The 23,877-nt window shown below is 38.5% G+C and overlaps 1 protein-coding gene across 1 annotated transcript in view; it reads left to right on the top strand.

Moving 5' to 3' along the window:
- The window catches only part of DNAH7 (dynein axonemal heavy chain 7), a 250,895-nt gene that overhangs the window by 114,633 nt on the left and 112,385 nt on the right, over nucleotides 1-23,877 (top strand). Inside the window, exons 35-41 of the mRNA XM_040636571.1 lie at nucleotides 2,095-2,292; nucleotides 9,861-10,016; nucleotides 10,863-11,031; nucleotides 12,919-13,045; nucleotides 14,256-14,475; nucleotides 19,770-20,642; nucleotides 22,611-22,840. Of these exons, the coding sequence (XP_040492505.1) occupies nucleotides 2,095-2,292; nucleotides 9,861-10,016; nucleotides 10,863-11,031; nucleotides 12,919-13,045; nucleotides 14,256-14,475; nucleotides 19,770-20,642; nucleotides 22,611-22,840 (1,973 nt within the window). The remainder of the gene's footprint in view (nucleotides 1-2,094; nucleotides 2,293-9,860; nucleotides 10,017-10,862; nucleotides 11,032-12,918; nucleotides 13,046-14,255; nucleotides 14,476-19,769; nucleotides 20,643-22,610; nucleotides 22,841-23,877) is intronic.

The raw sequence follows: 23,877 nt of genomic DNA on the forward strand, positions 1-23,877 counted from the left end.
CATTAAGTAAAAGTACACAGTATGACATCTAGTCCAGCACTAGGTGAATGCTGTTTTAGGATACCTCTTGGGATTCATACGGTGCATGTTAGCATATCACAGGTGCTAAGAAGTCCTGTAGGAACATAGCTGCGTTAGTGTTAATTCAACACTTCCCAAATGAATTGGACAATAAAACCTGGGTGGTGTTTGTTTACTTGTTATGTGTAACAGCTCCTATGAGTATTGTATTGAGGATGTTTAGGAATACCTATTTAAATATGGAGCCTCAAGTGAAATTGGAACATACTCTATCCCCAGAGGGTAATTCTATCTCACCAATATTTCTTTAATAAACTTATTTTTCTAAAGCCTCCCTAGACTCTGTTATCTGGATGGACCATGATCTCTCCAAACAGTTTCCTACTTTTAGACATTGAGCTGTTTTTGTTGTTTCTTAGTTTTTCTGCTTTGGTGAATATTGTTGTATACAAATCATTGTGTACGTATCTGATTGTTTCTTTAAGATAAGTTCCTAGAAAAGGAATTTGCTGTATCAATTTTTAAATTTTTATTGCTCTTGAGATGTATTGCCAAGCCCACCTCAGAAGAGATTCTTCGCTCTGCCAGCCACAAGATACTATCCTTTTATTGTTTGCTAATTTTATTTCAAATTACTAACAATACCCTGCATTTTCAGAACACCTTGCAGTGTACTAAGCTTTTCCACAATCATTTCTATTTGTTTCCCAACATCTCAGTGAAATAGGAAAGATAGTATTATTTTGCAAATCTTCCCTCTGAGGAAATTAGGGCTCAGAGATATTATGTGATTTTTCCCAGTATCACAAAATCTCTAAATGAGTGTTCACTCCAGGTTTTTTGATTCTTAATCTTTCCTTACCCATATGGTGGCAAAAGATCCATGTTAGGAAAGATTATCAAGAATATGGGAAGGACATTGTTTCTTCATCAGTTCTAGAAAGTTCTAGATACTTCTTTGCAATACAGTTTTTCAACTTGATGTGAATTCACCCTCCTCAAAAAAAATAAAAATAAAAAAACCTGTACTATATGCATAGCACTGTGCCAGAGGATAAAAAAATGAGGAAGTCACTGTGCTGCCTCGGTGAGTTCTTAACCTCTTCAGAAGAGTGTCACGTGACATTTTAGGCCAAAAGAGTGGCCCAGGGGCCTGGGCATATTGGGAAACAGTAGGTCCCTCAATGGGGCTAGAGTGTGGGACACATGAAGGAAGGAGGGTCTGAATTCTGATGTGTTTTGAATGATGAGGGGCTTAAATTTGATTCTGTAAGAATGAAGAGAGCAGTGATGTTTTTCTAAGCAAGAGAGTTAACATGCTATTTTTGAAAGTTTTTGTTCTGAAGACTGCATAGCAAATACAAATTTTAGTTGACAAGCTAATTGGATACAAAGATAGAGTATAATGTTATTCATAATAATCTCAAATGAAGAAATCTTGTCCGTTCTAGATGTTTGTTGCACAACAATCTGAATATAATTAACCCTATTGAACTGTATGCTTAAAAGGTCGAAGGTAAATTTTAGGAGTTTTTTTTTTTTTAACCACAATTAACAAAAATCTCACCTGAAATGATAAGCTTATGTTATACATACCATTTTAAAAGTACAAGAAACATGCAGCTGATGTTCTAGAAAAAATTCTATATTGGTTAACACTTATTGAATAAAATTCTTTTCTCTTTAATGCACTGATTAGTCTAGTTTTCTTAGTGCCATTAAAGAATCTAGCATGTAGCCAAAATATCTGATCTTTGGGTTAACATAATCAGTGGTTTCAGCAATCAGAAATATAACAGCATTGCCATTACATTTTGATTCAATAAAAGCCTAGTTTCTCCTCAATTTAACACAAAATTTAACTTTCAAATTCAGGGTGAAGTATTTTATAGGTTAAAAATAAATATGTAAACATCAGTAGTTTGGTTTTTTGGGGTTTTGTTTTTGTTTTTGTTTTTGTTTTTTGGTTTTGTTTTTGGTCTTCATCTTTGATCTTTTCTACAATGGCACAGGATAACAGAGCTTTTAGAAGTATTTTATACCATTCCTCATTTGGCTGTTTGTTATAAACAGGGAATAGGAAGATGGGAACCATGGGTAAAGAAATTGGCAGAAGCTCCTCAAATTCCTAAAGATGTGATGTTTAATGAAATCATTGTACCAACTCTGGACACCGTCCGATGCTCTACCTTAATGGAATTGTTGACCACCCATCAAAAGCCTTCAATATTTGTAGGACCAACAGGAACTGGAAAGAGTATTTATATTATTGTAAGTATTGTAGAAATCTACACATTAAAGTGCATAATATTCCTAAGAATGTTATTTTTTAAACTACCTGAAATAGATTTCATGTTTTTTAAATATTAAAATATTTTGATGTGGTAGCCACAGAGAATTTTTGAGTAACTGCCTATTTTAGAAATTGACTAAAGATATGATGCCATTTTATATCACTAAATTATTGTACCTTTTTAAATTATTGTACCTTTTAAAATAGCTCATTTAGGATGAAGAAGTTCATATCCCTTGAAAGGAAGGGGTGTTTAATTAATTGATATTTAATTTTCAAAATTATTTAATATTTGGAGGATTACTATGTAGTAATAAAACTGATTTTTTTTTGACTTCTGGAATCATACCCATTATGTGTTTGATAAGAAAATGCTAGTAGCTGCTGTAACAGATAATGCCCAAAATCTCAGTAGCTTTACACAGCCTTGGTTCCCTTGTGTTTAAAAGGTCATATTGAACAAAGACCAGTTCTTGCCACTAGTTTCAGATTTCTAAAGGCAGAAAGCTGGTTGGAGCTAATAGTAAGTAGCACCCACAGGTTTGTCATGACAAGTAAGTGCAAGTTCTCCCAGGGTCAGCTGGACAATATGGAAGGTAAGTGGACCTCAGCTTTCTTGACTGCCCGCAGTAATGGGGAGCCCCATTAGTTCCCTTATGGCAGAGAACTGTACAGTGCGGGTGTCCCTTTGGAATTGTGAAAGATCTTGCAGCTCTGCTCCTCTCAGAGAGCAAGCATTTGGAAGCTTTCCATGACAGCAGGCAAGACGGCATTGAGAGAACCACAGTGATGCCTGTAAGGTAGGACTTTTGTCTTTCTCTGTCTAGCTCTGCCCCCCACCTGGATGTGGGGTGGGAAGAAGACAGGGAAAGCAAGTAGAGGAGCCCAAAGAAGCCATCAATGGTCCCTCTCCCATTGCAGGATCTCCATCAACAGACGTTCGCCCACTTTATGACAGTGCCTATTTCTAGTTCTTTATTGATTTTTTATTTTAATTTAATCTGCTAATCTTTTTGGAATGTATTTGGGCATATAGTTAAAACAGTTGTCCTAGTATCATTTATTGAATAATACCTTCCACAGAAGATTGAGATGGCACCCTTATCATAATCTAAATGTGGTATGCATCAGGGACTGTCCAAGGGCAGGGACGGGAGAAGTTTAAACTGAAATTTTAAATCAAGGTGTTGGTTTGACCAGAGTTAAAAAAAAAAAAAAAAAAAGATCTTTCTGGAGGGAGGAGTTATGATGGTGGAGTAGTACGGGGACCCTGGGCTTGCCTTATTCCACAAACACAGCTAGATCAACATCAAATCATTATGAACAACTAGGAAATTGATCTGAGGATTAAGAAAACAGTCTGCACAATTGGAGGGAATGTGGCAGATGCAGAGTTTGGAGATATCAATTGGGGGAGAGAAAAGCTGTGGTGCCATGGAGGGTAAGGGGCCCTTTTTGTGGAGAGAAGTCAGGGAGAGAGGGAGAGGGAGAGGGTGGGAGACGAAGCAACGTGTAGGGTTAGCTCAAGATGCCATGGTATGGGGATCCCCTGGGTCACACTGGGAGAGAATGCTTATTTTTCTTCCTGGAGTACGTTTGGAAGAGGGCATTGCTTCTCCAAGGGCGCCACTGAGTGGCCGTTCAACAGGGACAGAGGTGCAGGCAGAGGGCAGATAACCTCGTGACAGCTTTTCTCTGTGCTTTACCACAGACTCCAGGCACCACTGGGACCTTACGATTGTTTTTCTGGGAGAGAACTAGAGGAGAGTGGGTCCGCACCTTGCTGGGTCATTTAAGATTTGGAATTTTGAATTGCAGCCACACGCCAGATGTAAAACAAGGAGAACTGTCAGCACCAGGCATGCTGATGGCACAGGCACAGACAGGTTGAACGTGGGGATCTAATGAGGGTCTGGGACACAGGAGGGGAGACTATTTGTGTGAGTGCCTCCTGAACAGTGGTGCCTCCGAGGTCACGTACCTGGGGAGGAGAGGATGGGATGATGCCATCTTCCACACACACCCCAACCCTCCTCCCCACCCCCATCCATGCCCATCAGTACAGTTGGACTTTAGAGAGAAACACAGTGCCTCCAGTGGAGGCTGGAGTCGCTTACACCAAACCCCGCCCCCCCTGCATCTTTACAAGGACAGGTCTGGCTGTGAGCCAGCTCAGCAGGTCTCTCCCTTAGAGGAACAGCCCAGGCTCCCCAACGTATACCAAATCTACTGATCACTGAGTGCTCCAAAGTGCCAGCTTCAGTTCTGGTGGAAATAGGACCAGGCTTTCTTTATTATATTTTTTATTTTTTAACTTTTTAAAATTTCTTTTTCTTTTTCCCCTTTGGAATTAGACATAGTTTTTTGCTCTTTCTTGGTTTGCTTGTTTCCTTTTCTTGGTTTTTTTGTTTGTTTGTTTGTTTTTGTTTTTTTTGGATAAGGCTTCTCTCTTTTTTTCTTTTTTTCTTCTTTCTCCCCAAGCCCCTTTGAAATCAGGTTTATAGTTTTTTGTTAGTCTGTTTGTGTGGGGTTTTTTGTTCCTTTTCTTGTTCTCTTTTTTTGGATGAGGGTTCCCCCCCCCCAGGCTTATTTTAACAAACAAATCAAAGCATACCTAGTTAAAGGTCCAAACACTCCCATTGCAGGCAACAAGGAACTCTGCAGAGGACTGACCTGTGGGAAAAATAGCCAAAACACAAAAACAGAGTACACACAGCATACACCAGAAATGTTTTCAGAAGCTCCAGGCCCTAGACAGTGTGTGATTCCTTCTTAATATAGTTTTAATCTCAGGAGCAGGAAACATAACAAGCTTTCATAACACACAAAAGACAGAAAGCTACACATAATGACAGAATGGAGGAATTCTCTCCAAAAGAAAGATCAAGAAGAAATCACGGCCAGGGATCTGCTCGAAACAGGTATAAGCAATATATCTGAACAAGAATTTAGAACAGCAGTCATAAGAACACTGGCTGGCCTTGAAAGAAGCATAAAAGACACCAGAGAAACACTGGCTATAGAGATAAGAGACATAAAAACTAGTCAGGCTGAAATAAAAAATGCTATGACTGAGATGCAAAACTGTATCTAATCACAGGGAGGCTGGAAGAAGCAGAGGAACAAATAAGTGATACAGAAGATAAAATTATGGAAAATAATGAAGCTGAAAAAAAGCCTATTAGATTATCTATTAGATCACAAATATAGATTTAGGGAACTTAGTGATTCCATAAAACACAAGAATATCCATATTGTAGGAGTCCCAGAAGAAGAAGAGCAGGAAAGGGGGGCAGAAGGTTTATTAGAACAAATTATAGCTGAAAAGTTCTCTAATCTGGGGAAGGAAACAAGTGTTTAAGTCTAAGAGGCACAGAGAACTCCCTTCAAAATCAACAAAAACAGGTTAACACCAAGACATATCCTAGTGAAACTTGCAAAATACAAAGATAGAGATTCTGAAAGTAGCTAGGGAAAAAAACGTCCTTAACCTACAAGGGTAGACATATAAGGTTAGCAGCAGACCTGGCCACAGTAACTTAGCAGGCCAGAAGAGGGTGGTATGAAATATTCAATGTGCTAAGGGGAAAAATATGCAGCCAAGAAGACTTTATCCAGCAAGGTTGTCATTCAGAATAGAAGGAAAGATAGAGTTTCCCAGACAAGCAACAACTAAAGGAGTTCATGAACACCAAACCAGCTCTGCAAGAAATATTAAAGGGGACCCTTTGAATGGGAGAGAGAGATCAAAAGCAGCAGACTTGGAAGGAACAGAGACAATCTACAGGAACTGTACAGGTAATACAATGGCACTAATTCATGTCTATCAATAATTATTCTGAATGTAAATGGACTCAGTGCTCTAATCAAAAGACACAGGGTATCAGAATAAATTTAAAAACAAGACCCACCAATATGCTGCTTACAAGACTCATTTTAGACCCAAAGACATCTGCAGATTGAGAGTGAGGGCATGGAGAACCATTTATCATACTAATGGTTTTCAAAAGAAAGCTGGAGTAGCCATACATATAACAGAAAATTAGATTTTAAACCAAAGACTGTAATAAGACATGGAGAAGGACACTACATCATAATAAAGGGGTCTATCCAACAAGAAGATTGAACAATTGTAAATATTTATGCCCATAAATTGGGAGCACCCAAATACATAAATCAATTATTAACAAGCATAAAGAAATTCATTGACAATAATACAATAATAGTGGGGAACTTTACCACCCCACTCACAGCAATGGACAGATCATCTAAGCAGAAGATCAACAAGGGAAATGATGACTTTGCAAGACACACTGGATCAGATGTTTAGATGTTTAGAACATTTCATCCTAAAGCATCAGAATACACATCCTTTTGAAGTGCACATGGAATATTCTTCAGAATAGATCACATACTGTGTCACAAAACAGGCTTAACCAGTACAAAAAGATTGAGATCATGCCATGCATATTTTCTGACCACAATGCTATGAAACTTGAAGTCAACCACAAGAAAAAATTTGGAAAGACGACAAATACATGGAGGTTAAAGACATCCTACTAAAGAATGAATGGGTTAACCAGGAAATTAGCTAAAAAAAATACATGGAAGCAAATAAAAATGAAAACAACAGTCTAAAACCTTTGGGACACAGCAAAGGCAGTTATAAGAGGGAAGCTATAGCAATATAGGTCTACCTCAAGAAGAAAAAAAGTCTCAAATACACAACTTAACCTTACACCTAAAGGAGCTGAAAAAAGAACAGCAAATGAAGCGTAAAACCAGGAGGAGGGAAAAATTAAGATTAGAGCAGAAATAAATGATACAGAAATTAAAAAAAAAAACAGCAGAACAGATCAACAAAACTAGGAGCTGGTTGTTTAGAAGAATTAACAAAATTGATAAACTCCCATCCAGACTTAAAGAAAAGAGAAAGGACCCAAATAAATAAAATCACAAATGAAAGAGGAGAGATCAAAACCAACAATGCAGAAATACAAACAATTATAAGAGAATATTATGAGCAATTATATGCCAACAAATTGGGCAATCTGGAAGAAATGGAGAAATTCCTAGAAACATATAAACTACCAGAACTGAAGCAGGAATAAATAGAAAATTTGAATAAACCCATAACCAGTGAAGAAATTGTAAAAGTAATCAAAAATCTCCCAACAAATAAGAGTCCTGAGCCACAGCTTCTGAGGGGAATTCTACCAAACATTTATTTATTTATTTATTTATTTATTTATTTATTTATTTATTTATTTATGTGACAGAGAGACAGCCAGCGAGAGAGGGAGCACAGCAGGGGAGTGGGAGAGGAAGAAGCAGGCTCCCAGCAGAGGAGCCCGATGTGGGACTTGATCCCGGAACGCCGGGATCACGCCCTGAGCCGAAGGCAGACGCTTAATGACTGCGCTACCCAGACGCCCCTCTACCAAACATTTAAAGAAGAATTAATACGTCTTCTTCTGAAGCTGTTCCAAAACTAGAAATGGAAGGAAAACTTCTAAACTCTATGAGGCCAGCATTATCTTGATTCCAAAACCAGACAAAGACCGCACTAGAAAAGAGAATTACAGACCGATATCCCTGATGAACATGGATGCAAAAATTTTCAACAAGATACTAGTTAATAGAATCCAACAGTACATACAAGGATTATTCACCACGATCAAGTGGGATTTATTCCTGGGCTGCAGGGGTTGTTCAACATCTGCAAATCAATCAAGGTGATAGGTCACATTAATAAAAAAGTATAAGAACTATATGACCTCTCAATGGATGCAAAAAGAGAAAAGCATTTGACAAAATACAGCACCCTTTCTTGCTTTAAAAACCCTCAAGAAAGAAGGGCTAGAAGGAACATACCTCAAATGTCATAAAGGCCCTATAGGAAAGACCCGCAGCGAATATCATTCTCAATGGGGGAAAAGTGAGAGCTTTTCCCCTAGGGTCAGGAACACGACGGGGATGTCCACTCTCACCACTGTTAGGACTGGAAGTCTTGGCCTCAGCAACTAGACAAAAAAAAAAAAGAAAAGTCATCCAATTTGGCAAAGAAGAAGTCAAACTTTAATTCTTCACAAACAACATGATACTCTATGTGGAAAACCCAAAAGACTCCACCAAAACATTGCTAGAACTAATAGATGAATTCAGCAAAGTGGCAGGATATAAAACCCTAAAACCCTAAACACAAGCAGGGGGAGTGGGAGAGGAAGAAGCAGACTCATAGCAGAGGAGCCTGATGTGGGGCTCGATCCCATAACGCCAGGATCACGCCCTGAGCCGAAGGCAGCTGCTTAACCGCTGTGCCACCCAGGCGCCCCCACAAGAGACTCTTAACTATAGACAACAAACTGAGGGCTGCTGGAGGGGATGTATGTAGGGGGATGAGCTAAATGGGTGATGGGCATTAAGGAGACACTTGTTGTGGTGAGCACTGGATGTTATATGTAAGTGATCGATCATTAAATTCTACTCCTGAAACCAATACTACATTATATGTTAACTAACTTGAATTTAAATTAGAAAAAAGTTCAAAAACAAAAAAACAAAAAAAGATCTTTCTGAAAATCTACAGAAAGCTGACATTTACCCAAGATATCATCAAGAGTCAAGGAACGGAGAATTGACATTGTTAAAGGCAGTGGTTGAAGAAAAATAAAGCCTTTTGTCACTTGTACCCTCATCCCAAATTCAGCCCAGGCATTAAAACTGCCCAGGCAGAAAAAAAAAGAATACTTTTTACAAAATGGGGAACATACTTTGCATTTTATTTTGTAATCTGCTTTTTCTACCAAATGTAATGCAAATATTTTCCTATGTCATTTTTTTTAAGATTTTCTTTATTTATTTGCAGAGAGAGACAACGAGAGAGGGAACACAAGCAAGGGGAGTATGAGAGGGAGAAGCAGGCTCCCCGCCGAGCAGGGAGCCCAATGCAGGGCTTAATCCCAGGACCCTGGGACCATGACCTGAGCCGAAGGCAGATGCTTAATGGCTGAGCCATCCAGGCGCCCCCCTATGTCATTATTCTTTTACAAGATGATTTGTAGAACACATCCTGATTAAGAATCATTGTAATTACACCTGCTTTCTCGCAAAATCCACTTTGAAAATAGTTATATTATTTAAGCTTCCTAACCAATAGGAAACTTGGTATTTAAGTAGAAAGATAAGCTATAATAAAATGAACATTGATCTGGAAAGAGACACATGGCAATCTGAATTCTTGTCCCTCCCCTGAGGCCTTAAGCAAGTTTCTTAGCCTCTGAGTCCCCATGACCTCATGTGAAGAGGGCATTGTACTCTGCATGGTGGCTTTGGAAATCAGAGAAGCCACATGCATGGGGCCTGGACAAACGGGCATGCCACTGGTATGGTAACTATTATCTCTATTGATTCCATCTCTTCTTTCACATTGTTATGACACTCTAAGTTTAAATTCAAGTGTGTCAACAATGATGTTTAGTGTTTGTTTTGAAATGTCAGGGTATAATTCCAACTATGGCTCATTTTATTATTTCCTGTTATATAGAATTTTCTATTAAATCAACTCAATAAAGAAATCTACAAGCCTCTGCTAATTAACTTCTCAGCACAAACTACAGCAGCTCAAACTCAGAATATTATCATGTCAAAATTGGACAAAAGAAGAAAGGGAGTTTTTGGTCCTCCTTTGGGCAAGAGAATGGTAATTGCTCTCTGTTTCTATACATATGGTAATACAGCACTGGTCCTCTTCATGTCCCCTGCTACACTCAGAACAAGGAAACCAGATATACTAGGATTTGACATCTTTTTGTACAGTTTTTTTTCATCACAAATTTTTTTAAAGATTTAATTTTTAAGTAATCTCTATACCCAACATGGTGCTCGAACTTACAACCCCAAGAAGAGTTTCATGCTCTACTGACTGTGATAGCCAGGTGCCCCTTTAATCACAAATTTTGATGAGGTTTTCCTTAAAGTGTGTTCATATTTGCATGTGGATTAGACAACTTGACATTAAAAACAAGCAATTGCCCTTTGAATTAAAAAGTAGAATATTCATCTCGGAAATTATCTACCTTTCTAATTCTCTGATTAACACTTTTATTCAGCAGAGTATTGCTGCTTGCTCCTCTAGACCTTTAAACAACCTAGCTATCAATTGACTTCTCTGTGTTCCTTTGCTACAAATACCCTTCTGAACCTCACTTGTCACCACTCAGAGGTTATAATCATTTTAAAATCCTACCTTTCTCACTTGCTTTAATGTACTGAAATTGTATAAGGAAAAAGAGGAGGCATATTGATAAACAAATTGGGCGAGAGGATGAATAAGTCCTCAACTCTTAATCTATAAAGGTTAGTAACGAGACTTTCCCTATTCCTTAGAAGCATGGATGCTAGGGAATATTATTCTTGATTTGAAAGGAGAACATCATTTCTCACGTATGTATGCTACAAGAAGATATTGCCTCAATACTGTTTATACAATAGGACAATATAGTAAGGTGTTAATATTTTCTAATATCACTCCTCTTTTTGCTCTCAGGTTGTCTTTGTAGATGATGTCAATATGCCCGCTCGGGAAGTATATGGTGCTCAGCCTCCCATTGAGTTGCTTAGACAATGGCTAGATCACTGGAATTGGTATGACCTAAAAGATTGTTCTATGATTAAACTAGTGGACATTCAAATCATGTGTGCTATGGGACCTCCAGGTATGTTTTCTGAGTTTGTGATTACCAAATTGAGAATCATTCTGGCTATACCTAGAGAGATGGCTAGAGAAAGAAAGAGAAACCCAACTGAACATTCTGAGTTACAATTTTCTGTGTGTATGTTTTCTCTGTGTATACTTGGTACCTACGGGAATGTACTACAATGGTCAACAGTACAAAGTGGGTTGCCTTGCTTGGGGCCATTCTCCGACCAACTCTTCCAGATCCTTTTTCTCCCACCTTCTGTGACTTTGCACTTCCTTTCTCTGTATTCCAAGGACCCAGATCCTTGTGAAGCAGCTCATTTCCCTGTTATATTCCTTAATTCTTCAACTGTGTGAAATCCCCATTTCTACACCAATCAAGTCCTATTCTAGCGAGTCTTTGGATTTGGACAGACTGTTAAGAGGAATTTAAGTAGAAAATAGCCCAAAGAATTAACCCTTAAAGATTCTTTACATTTCTCAAGGGAAATGGATAAACTCAAAGGAATCTATGCAGGGGAAATTTTTTTATGATGGGGTATCAAAAGTGGCTTGATTCAACTGACTGGACATTCTTAACTGTTTTTTCCCTGAACTCAAGCTGGTATTCTAGTCTTTAAAAATTCCTTTTCTCCATATATCATTTCTTCAGGCAATCTCTTTGGTATTTGCCTCCTGACCCCCTGACCTTTTGTGACCTGTAACCCAGCCAGATTGCTCTGAGTCAGTAATTACTCTCAGCACACTTCCTGGGCCATTTCAAATGCTTTTTTTTTTCCTTTTCTTTTTTTTTTCTTCCAAGTTTTTATTTAAATTCTAGCTGGTTAACATACAGTGTAATATTACTTTCAAGTGTAGGATTTAGTGATTCATCGTGTACATGCAACACCCAGTGCTCTCACAAGTGCCCTCCTTAATCTCCATCACCTATTTAACCCATCCCCCTGCCCACCTCCTCTCCAGCAACCCTCAGTTTGTTCTCTATAGTTAAGAGTCTGTTTTATGGTTTGCCTCTCTTTTCTTTTCTAAAAAACTAAGATTTGTCTATATATTTGAAGATAATAATACCAATAATTTTTTGAAATGATGTTACATTCTAAGTTAGTTATTAAAGCCTCATATTTGAGGGGCTCCTGAGTGGCTCAGTCAGTTAAGTGTCCAACTCTTGATTTTGACTCAGGTCATGATCTCAGGATCGTGAGATCAAGCCCCGCGTCAGGCTCCACACTCAGCATGGAGTCTGCTTGAGATGTTCTCCCTCTCCCTCTGCCCCTCCCTCCGCTTGTGCATGTTCTCTCTTTCAAATAAATAAATTTTTTTTAAAAAGCCTCATCTTTGAAAATGTAATCATTATTTTATGAAAGTGAAACAGCCCCCAAATTTTTAAAAATGCAAGCAGTCAATGAAGCAGACACCTGAACAAAATAGACTAGTTTTCAGGAAATTCATTTTAGGATGTAGGGGAAGAGTTAGGCTAAATGTTAAGAGTGTGCTGAATTTCAGCCATGTGGGAAGGACTCTAAGTTTGATCAGTCATATTTGCCAATATTATATATAATATTACTATTGTATAATGTTTTATCTTACTGTTATACTGTAATGAGGATGTTTACAGTTTACTGCTTTGGGCTATATGAGTCACAGACAAGGTGGCCTTCTGTTTGGTCTGATTTTCTTTGGTAAATTGACCTGACCTAAGAACTCAATCAGATAATTCAACTAGAAAAACAGTGCGTTGAGTTTGAGGGGAAAACTGTTTTTCAGGGTTACCCAAAAATTACTATTAATTTTTCTGTATGCTGTGAATTTGTCCATCTTTCAAGTTGTTTTATGCTTTAAAATATTGGAGAAAATATTCTGTGTATTAGTAACATTGTTAAGAGGTACTCTTTTTAATATTTAGGTGGTGGTCGAAATCCAGTAACTCCCCGATATATGAGACATTTCAATATTATAACAATCAATGAGTTTAGTGATAAATCCATGTTTACAATCTTCTCTAGAATCTTAACCTGGCATTTAAAAATCTGGTAAGTAATTTAAAGTGTGTTTCTTTTTTCATTAGGGGATGTAAAGTCTTTTGGAAACATATCAATATAAGTAGTGCTTCTCGAAATATTCCCTGAAAACATCCCTAGATAAAGAAAAAGATAACAGGTTACATTGCTCCCCTCTGCTGTTCTCATCTCCAGGTATGGGAGCATAACACGAAGGAGCCAGAGTATCTTTCTCTTTTTGTCCAATGTCTTGAATTTTAGTCCCAAAGTCCATACAAATTTTGCACTCTGCTGTATAGTATGTCCATGGTGGAATTATTAATGTTCTGAATTTTCACTATGTAAGGCACTAAATGCTGGAAAGCTGTATGCTAGGTTTATCCTGTGACTTTGATACCCTGTAGTAGAACTCTTGAGTTCCCCAAGGAGGTTCATGTCTAAGCTTGAATGTAGCCTTTGAGCCTGTACTCTGGGGGGCAAAGTTGCTGCCTAGCTCTGGACATTCAGTGCTTCTCCACATGGTGTGCAGAAGTCAGGGAGCCAAGTGGACCTGGGCAGTGCAAGTCTCAGCTCCCTGATGTCCATTCTCAGGAAATTGTCATTCCTTGCCCTGTCCAGAGATGATGGAGAAGGACAGCTGGCTCCTCGTCAAGCCAGAAGTTAAAGATAGTCAGTTTTTCCAAATGGATATTTGTTCTACATGTTCTTTCTACCCTAATTGTGACTTTTGTCCTTCTTTTGTTAATCCTGACTCACTATTTCACTTTCTTTTTAACTCTCCTTTTTCTTTCTCTCTTTTTCTTATTTTTTCTGTATTTTTATTTCCTTCCTTTTTTTCTCTGAAAATACTCATTTCACCAGTGTTCTTCAGGGATTCCTTTTATATGCTATTGAAAATGCTGAGGTGAAAGTGATTAGGACACTTTTGTCTAGTGGATGCTGGATTTGAGTTATATAATTGGGGTTCCTCGGCTGCTCTTTTGTCCACTTATTTAAGTGGTTTTAAGTCCATTACATTAGTCCTTCCTTCCCCTGGAGTTTCTTTGAAGATAAAATAAAATAATGAATGGAAAGTAGTTTTAAAAGAAATTAAAATTCTATTATTATTATTTATTATTATTATAAGAAATGGTAATTTTATAAATTAAATTGATTTATTCAGAATAAATTTCACATTGGGCATGCTAAATATCATTTATGTATGATATATGCTAACATTTTCTCTTTATTAATTTTTTTTAAGTTATAAATTTCCAGACGATTTTCTAGATTTGACAACCCAAATTGTTAATGGTACGATGGCTCTATATAAAGAAGCCATGAAGAATCTCTTGCCTACTCCAGCTAAATCTCACTACTTGTTCAACCTCCGTGATTTCTCCCGTGTCATTCAGGGCGTTTGCTTGTCAAGACCAGAAACAGCAGAAACCAAAGAAGTCATTAAACGTCTCTGGGTTCATGAGGTAAATTTTTGTGTTATTGAAATATCATGCAAGAAACAAAGATTTTATCATGACAACAACTGGGTAAAAAGAAACATTTAGCAATTTATATTGTTGAAATGCATTCAGCTATTTGGCATTATGAAGGCCAATGATCAAGGTAATTTAAAAGAATATTTAACACTAATATATTTTATGATATTTAAAAAGGATTATCTCTTATTTTTGGAAACTTTTGTTGACTTACAACATATCTCGAAGCAGGTATCACTTTGGGTCAATCTCCTTTAACTTAATCCTCATAAGTTCGATTTCAAATATTTTGAGATGGAATACTTTTTACGGAGCTGTTTTTATAAGAAATGAATGCATTTATTTTCATTACTTACTTGTATTTCTAGGTACCAAAACAACTGCAAAGCAAACCAGTTTTGAAAGCATAAAACTATATTAAAAATATATTTAAGTTCCTTTTTGGGAAGAGGTATGTGAGTGAACACTTTTTTGTAAAAATTTGTGGAAGGAAGGAGAGAAAGAATATAAAAAGGCATCAAAAATAATAGTTCAATATCTTAAAAACAGACAAAGAATCATAGGAAAGTTAAAGAAAAATGTTTTGTTTTTAATATGTAAATAATATAGCTATTTTAATTTTAATAATGTAGTTAAGAAATCTAGAAAATAGGAACGGGCTATGTTAAAACCATGTGCTATAGAGAGAAAAATTTCAAAAGAGTATTTAGAAATGGAATTTTTAATGAAATTCACAATATAACTTGAAATTTTTAATGAGTACTTCATATTTATATAATGTAATGAGTTTAAGTTCTTAGCTCAAAACCGTTGAATAGCACTCTACTTCATTGGGAGGGATTGAACGTAAAAGTCTGGTAGCCCCTAAGATCTCATATGTGTACCTCTTTCCTAGCTCCCCTCAGGCTGCCTCTTGCTCTCTCACTCATTCACCTTCACCAGCAACACAGGCCTAGTGGCTATTCTCTCTGCCTGGAATGCTGTTCCCCTAGATCCTCTGAGCTAGCTTCCTACTGCCTTTGATCAAATCTTTCCTACTCCATGAGGCCCACACTGACCACCCTATTGTATACAACAGGCTCATACCTCACTAGCAGTTCCAGTCTTTCTTGACTTACTCTATTTTTCTTCTTTTCATGACATTTATTAGCATCTAACATGCCATATAATTTATTTGTCATGTTTATTGTCTGTCTCCCTCAGATAGCAGGCAAGCTCCATGAGGTCAGAGATTTTTTTTTTTTTTGTCACTGATTTATCCACAGTGCTGAGAACAGTGCTAAGACACATTGTTCTCAACATTTCAAAAAAATATGAAGTGCTGGAAATCAACAGTCTATTTGTGCTTTGTTTCTATTCACTCAAAAAAGACTTCCTAAGGGTCTAATATAGCTCAGATACTACCTTAGGTGTCCTTTTCCTTTCCAGACACTTTTACCAAATTAGAAGACCAAACGTAATTTTATTAAATGGTTTTCAAGGTATGAAACTGGCTTACTACTTTACATTCTCTTTGACTTCTCCATGGCCTTTTTTTTTAATTAATTAATTTTTTTAAAAGATTTTATTTATTTATTTGACAGAGAGAGACAGCCAGCGAGAGAGGGAACACAAGCAGGGGGAGTGGGAGAGGAAGAAGCAGGCTCCCAGAGGATGAGCCTGATGTGGGGCTCGATCCCAGAATGCTGGGATTACGCCCTGAGCCGAAGGCAGACACTTAACGACTGCGCCACCCAGGCGCCCCTCCATGGCTTTCAAACATTTGTGTGCATAACATCTGATTTGCTTGTTAAATGTAGTTATTCTGCACAAGTGACCCAAGGAAAAAAAATTAGATTTCATCAAAGTTAAAAATTTTCATGCTTCAAAGGATGCTATCTAGAAAGTGGAAAAACAACTCATAGAATGGGAAAAAAATATTTGCAAGCCATACATCTGATTAGTGTCTCATATCCAGAAAACAAAGCACTATTATAACTCAACAGTAGAAGACAAATAACCCAATTTAAAAGTGGGCAAAGGATTTGAATAGACCTTTCTCCAAGGATGATATACAGATAGCCAATAAGCACATGAAAAGACGTTCAACATCCTTAGTCGTTGGGGAAATGCAAATCAAAACCACAGCGAGGTACACCTCACACCCTCTAGGATGGCTGGCATCCAAAAGACAGATACTAACAAGTGCCGATGAGGATGGTGGAGGAAGCAGAGCCCTCGTCCACTGCTGTGGCTGTGCAAAGTGGTGCAGCTGCTTTGGAAAACAGCTAGTTCCTCAAAATGTTAAACACAGAGTTACCCTATGACCCAGCAGTTCTGCTTCTAGCCATATACTCATGAGAACTGCACACATATGTCCACACAAAAACTTGTACACGAATGTTATCAGAATTATCCATGATAGAAAGTGGACACAGCTCCCATACATCAGCTGATGGATGGGCAAACAAAACGTGATATATACATACAACGAAATCTTATTCAGCCCTAAAAAGTAATACCGATGCATACTACAACATGGATTAACCCAGAAAACATCATGCTAAGTGAAAGAAGCCAGACACAAAGGTCATATATTACATGATCCCCTTTATATGAAATGTGCAGAATAAGCAAATTAATAGAGATAAAAGGTAGAGTACTGTGTGCCAGGGGGCACCCGGGGGGATAATAAGGAGTGACTGTTAATGGGTACAGGGTTGCTACATGGGTGATGAAGAAGTTCTAGAATTAGAGAGTTGTGATGTTTGCTCAACTTCATGAATATTATTAAAAAAACACTGAATAATATGCTTTAAAAGAGCGAATGTTATGTGAATCATATATCAATTAAAACAATCTGTAATTAAGGCTTGGAGGTAAATAAACTCAGAGCATAAATACAATATAATAAAAGTATTCCAGAGAGTTTCCTCTCTTGCAATGATGTAGATTTATAATAGAATAATTTTACATCCCAACTTTTAAAAATGGAAGAGGGGGCCATAGAATCACAGTGTAGGGGCACCTGGGTGGCACAGCGGTTGGGCATCTGCCTTCGGCTCAGGGCGTGATCCTGGCGTTGTGGGGTCGAGCCCCACATCGGGCTCCTCCGCTATGAGCCTGCTTCTTCCTCTCCCACTCCCCCTGCTTGTGTTCCCTCTCTCGCTGGCTGTCTCTATCTCTGTCGAATAAATAAATAAAATCTTTAAAAAAAAAAAAAGAATCACAGTGTAGAGAGAAAGGATCAGCAGAAGTGAGGGTGAGAGAGCCTGCCAAGGTGCTGGAAGTGTTCTGTATCTTGGTGGTGACATGGGTGTATAAATGTGTAAAAATTCTTGGAGCTATACACTTAGGATTTTTGTACCTTATATAAAGAAATAGAAGTAGAAAAATAAGATATTCCCAACCTCAAAGTTTTCAAGTCAGGGTCCAGAGTGGGCCCCTGCCATCTGCATTTTGGCAAGTACCACAGTTGATTCAATACAGGTGTGATGACAGTCCTTGAGAAACGCTATCTTAGGTTCTTGCTAGATAGCCTGCTAGATAATAGTATACTTAGTTCATCTTCAGCACTGATACCTGATGTGTGAGGTTGGCTTGGTTTAGGTTTCTCCTCCTGTAGGAATATTGTACGACATCTTCAGTACCTCAATCCAAGGAGATGACTATTGGCATATGTCGGGAAACTAGATTGTCCCATAAAGAAAGAGCTTTTGAACCGGTGAGAGTATGCACAAAGCCTCACTCATACTATTTGCCTACACAGCCACCCCTGCTAGGGAAAGGAATGACACTATTCTGGCACCAGCTTGACCACAGTGAAAACACTAAAATCATTACTCTTGAACACCGTTAGGCTGATTTCAAGGTGCTTTGTAATCATTTTATTTCTGAGTTTTATAATGTTTCCACATAGGTTGTCATTTTATTTTTGCCGTACAACTGGAATGTAATGTCAAGCAGGTATTCCTGTTTCCGTTTTATAGGTGAAGAAGCCGATGCAGACAGGTTTCAGTCATTTCCCCCAAAGGACAGAAGTTTTGCTGACACAAATATGCATTGCTTCTATCACATGTGTACTAGTCCGCTAGGGCCGCCATAACAAAATACCACAAACGGAGTGGCTTCACAACAGAAATTTATTTTCTCATAGTCCTGGAGGCCAGAAGCCCAATTGCAAGATGCCACCAAGTGTGGGTGAATGGCTGCCTCCTCATTGTGTCCTCACATGTCCCTTCCTCTGTGTACCTGCAGGGAAAGAGTGGAAACTCTGTTGTCTCTTCCTCTTCTTATAAGGACAGTCTTATGGGACTAACACTGTACCCTTGTGACCTTATTTAACTTTAATTACCTCCTTAAAGGACTTCTCTCTTAATATAGTCATATTGGTGGTTAGGACTTCCATGTGAATTTGGGGGTGGGGAGGGACACAATTCAGTCCAAATAGATAGTAACCAAGGGACACTTATACCACTTTGAGGAAATAGTTGTTTTATGTGACAAGCCTGATAACTATCTCTTACAGTCCCATAACATGTACATATCACCAGAGTTTACTTTAGTAGATTGCCCTCTGCAGTGACTTATAACAAAAATAATAGATGTGCAAAACAAACTTGGCTTTCATCTAAGATATTTCTTCTTTTTCCAAAAAAAAAAATGTGCTTTAAAAAATACTACTACTCATTTGCCAATAATTTTCAGAATGTTTCCTGGCTTGGAAAAAGGAAGGATCACTGCAAAGAAGTTCCCAGCTTCTTTATCTGTATCTGAGTGACCAGCAAAGGCAGCCACTTACTTTCTCTAGTCCTTTTATCCTTCTCTAGTCATTAATCTTCCTTTTTTAAAAAAGATTTTATTTATTTATTTGAGAGAGAGCAAGAGAGAGAGCATGAGCTGGGAGAGAGGCAGATGGGGAGGGAGAGACATGGAGCCTGATGTGGGGCTCGATCCCAGCACCCTAGGATCATAACCTGAGATGAAGGCAGATGCTTAACCGACTGAGCCACCCAGCCGCCCCTAGTCATTAATATTCTTTGCATCTCTATAATCTGCTTCTGTTCCCCCAAATTGCCTTTATTTATTAATAACTGTATGTAACTATGTATTATCTAAATATATCATCAAAGTTAATATTTAAAATAAATATTATTATGAGTCCGTCCTGATTATTTGGCTATGCTTTTAATAAAACCCATAGAAATTTCCTGGAGTACTTTTTATGTGACTTAAGATTAATATGTAAATAAAACTACAGAAATAGAAGAATCAGTTCCTAATGCTGCTTCTTATTTATGCAGGTCCTTAGAGTGTATTATGATCGCCTTCTGGATAATGCAGATAGAAGTTGGCTTATCAACTACATTCAAGAAATTTTGAAAAAATACATGGATGAAGATTTTCATGAACTTTTTCAACACTTAGATTTCGATAATGATGGGGTGGTAGAAGAAGATGACTTGCGTAGCTTAATGTTTTGTGATTTCCACGATCCCAGGCGAGAGGACACCAACTACAGAGAAGTTGAGGATGTGGATAATCTACGGGTGATAGTAGAAGCTCACCTAGAAGAATACAACAATATGAGCAAAAAAACCATGAGCCTTGTCTTATTCCGATTCGCCATAGAACACATCAGCAGAATTTCCAGGATCCTGAAGCAGCCTCGCAGCCATGCTCTTCTTGTTGGTGTTGGAGGGAGTGGAAGGCAGTCTGTCACCAGATTAGCTGCCCACATGGCTGACTATTCAGTTTTTCAGGTTGAAATCTCCAAGGGCTATGGTACTTCTGAGTGGCACGAAGATTTAAAAGTGATCTTAAGGAAATGTGCGGAGGGTGAGATGCAGGGTGTCTTCCTGTTTACAGACACTCAGATCAAAAGGGAGTCATTTCTAGAAGACGTCAACAACCTGCTGAATGCCGGGGAGGTTCCAAATCTCTTCGCGTTAGACGAAAAGCAGGAGATATGTGATAAGATGCGCCAGTTAGATCGCCAACGGGATAAAACCAAACAAACAGATGGAAGCCCCATAGCTCTTTTCAATATGTTTATCGATCGCTGTCGCAACCAGCTGCATGTGGTCCTCGCCATGAGTCCCATTGGAGATGCATTCCGGATCCGCCTTAGGAAGTTCCCTGCTCTTGTTAACTGCTGTACCATTGACTGGTTTCAGGTATTGCCATGTACATTTCAGATAGACTTCTGGAAACGTTGAATCTTCATCAACATCATGACTTTAATTTTATAGACTACCCCCAAAAATGTAGTCGAGCAGAATTTTCTGATCAATGATAATGCATTGTATGAAACTCGAACTCAAGAAATCATCATAAGAGAAAAGCATTGAGCTCACTATATTATAGAAGGCTTTAGGGTAAATTTGAGTATCAGTCACAGTCCTGACAGGGAACAGCACACTGAAGTCTTCACTGAGAAAAGCTGAATGAAGGAACTGTTCCCAGAGGTGTAGGTGGGGTTAAAGGAACTGAGAGGGCACAGTGGAGCAGTTAGGAAGGGGTGGAGCATAGCAAGGAGCTTTACTACAGCTTGGGCATAAAGAGGGAGAGGGAGGAAAGCGTGTCACTGGGGCTCAGAGCTGTGGAAGTAGGATTGCCTGGCAGGAGCAGCAACCCAAAACCTAGAACTAAGCTCCTGCTAGAAAGGAAGGGAGGGTATGAATACTCCTACCCCTCTCTTCTTCTTCTAATCTATTTCCATAGCCAAACCCAACAGGAAGTCAGAAGGAAGAAAGCCAGAGTGACCCTTGTCGTAGTTAACTTCAGTATCAAGAAGCACAGAGCTGATGAGACAAGGGTGTGGGGTGGGAAGTTTGTGGGCTGTGGCAGAGGTCCTGTGTTTTTTGGCCTTGGGGAATTTACATAGCCCCTCTGTTCCTCCATTTCCTGCTAAGACTGTTTCATTTTATTGAACTCTTGCTCAATAGCAGGTACTATTCTAAAAGCAGGAAGGGAAAAGGAAAATGAAATAGACAACACTTCTGATCTCGAGCTTATTTTCTAGAGACAGACAAATTAAAAAATTATCCTGTCAACAGAGTGGCATATAGGGAGTAAAAGCCTTTCTGAAGAGGTGAACTTTTAAGAGGAAGCACGCCAGACAAAAAGTGCCACTACTGAGAGGATCTGGGCAGAAGGCATAAACTAGTGAAGGCAAGGGGCTGTGGAAGGAATGGGTGTGTCAGGACATGGAAGTGGCAGGCACAGAGTAACTGAGGGGGAAGCAGTAGAGATGAGGTCAGAAAGGTGGGAAGGGCCCAACAGGCAGAGCTTTACAAGTTGGTTTTGGGTGTGAAGTATGCTGGGAAGTCTTCGAAGGATTATTAATTGGAGAGTGTGACATGAGCTAATTTACATTTTGAAAAAAATCACTCTGGCAGTTGTAGAGAGCCACACAAGCAGGGAAACCAGTTAGGACACTGTTGGAATTGTCCAAGCAGATGAAAACGGAGGGTTGAATTGGGATAGCTGTTGTAGGAAGAAGAGAAAGGATTTGGAAGCTATTGTGGGAATGGTACCTATAGCACTTGTTTATGGGATGGATGAAGGGTTGAGAAGGAGAAGAGGTATCGAGGATGATTCCCACATTTTGGCTGAAGCAATGGGTAGATGATGGTGATGTTTACAAAGCTGGGGAAGATGGCAACTATTTGGGGGGAGATAGGAACCACATTTTAGACTTGTCAAGTTTGAGATAACTTTAAAAAAAATCAAAGAGATAAATTGTTCAGATGATTCTGGAGTTTAGAGGAAAGGATAATAACATTTACCTCAGAGAATTATTGGGGAATCCAATGAGATGATACTGGCAAGGTGCACACAGAAATAGACATCCCATAAGTTTAGTTCCTTTCCTCTTCCTTGCTCCTACAATACTCACGAACAATTTCTCTAACCTTTGAATAAACCATGAAGAGTCAGTATCACTTGTACTAGCTACTGGCTCCTAAGTGTGCAAGTCCTTGTTTGGGGGGATGGGGGTTCCTCATGGAAGTGTCTCTCCTGCCCCATCCCTCATGTGCTCCTCTCCATTTCTGACATCAATAAATCACAAAGGACTGCAGTAGTAACAGACTTACACTAGTCACTTTGATCAAGTACTAACTCATTTATCTTAAATTTAGTCATGGCCTGAAGATGCACTCCAGGCGGTTGCCTCACGCTTCTTGGAAGAAATTGAAATGGCAGAGGAAATACGAGAAGGCTGTATCAACATGTGTAAAAGCTTCCACACTTCTACTATAGACTTATCTTCATCCTTCTATGTTGAACTTCAAAGATACAATTATGTGACTCCTACCTCTTACCTTGAATTAATCTCCACCTTCAAAATCTTGTTGGAAAAGAAAAGAAGGTAAAAATGAAATTTCATATTTCTATTTATGTATTTTTAAGAGAGTACGCATGAGTGGGGGGCGCAGGAGAAGAGGGAGAGAAGGGGAGAAAGGGGCAAACAGACTCCACACTGAGCAAGGAGCCAGTCGTGGGCTTGGATCTCACTACCCTGAGATAACAGTCTGAGCTGAAACTAAAAGTCAGACGCTCAACTAAGCCACCCAGACATCCCAAGATTTCATATTTCTAAGTAAGCTATGGTGGTTTTAAAATATTTGTGTGTACAAAAGTGACATAGCTATGATGTAGAGATTTATTTTGTATATACATATGTATGCGTTTGTACTGTGAATATTGTTAAATCTTTAAGTGACTTATTTTGCAAACATCTTTAGGATGGGGAGAAGGTCTTCTTTTGTGTAGATGTGTTGTCTAGCACATTGTAAATGCATAATCATATTTGTTGAAGGAATAAAGGTGTGCCACTCAGAGCTGGGCTAAGACTCCAGGATCCTTTGACAATGATACTGAGTAAACACTACTAGAGAGAATTTTTTTATAAGTAATTAGATAATAGATAAAACTTCTGTTTAAGTATTGAACAACTGAAACCCAGAGACAGGTTTACTTATTTAAACTCTCATTTGAAAACCTCAATATGAACATCAATACACTTATATACTATAGAATGTGTCAATGCGAATTTTTAATGTCATTAAGGGTCATTTATTTATTTTTGTAGTTTCAAATTTTTATTTAAATTCCAGTTGGTTAACATACAGTCTGGTATTGGTTTCAGGAATAGAATTTAGTGATTCATCACGTACATACGACACTCAGTGTTCATCACAATAAGTGTCTTCCTTAATGCCCATTACCCATTTATCCCATCCCCCTGTCCACGTCCCCTCCAACAACTCTGTTCTCTATCATTAAGAGTCTGTTTTATGGCTTGCCTCCCTCCCTCTCTTTTTTCCCCCTTCCCCTATGTTCATCTATTTTCTTTCTGAAATTCCATATATGAGTGAAATCTTATGTATTGTCTTTCTCTGTCTT

This window comes from Ursus maritimus, unplaced genomic scaffold (genome assembly GCF_017311325.1).
Source record: "Ursus maritimus isolate PB19 unplaced genomic scaffold, ASM1731132v1 scaffold_1, whole genome shotgun sequence".
NCBI lineage: Eukaryota > Metazoa > Chordata > Mammalia > Carnivora > Ursidae > Ursus > Ursus maritimus.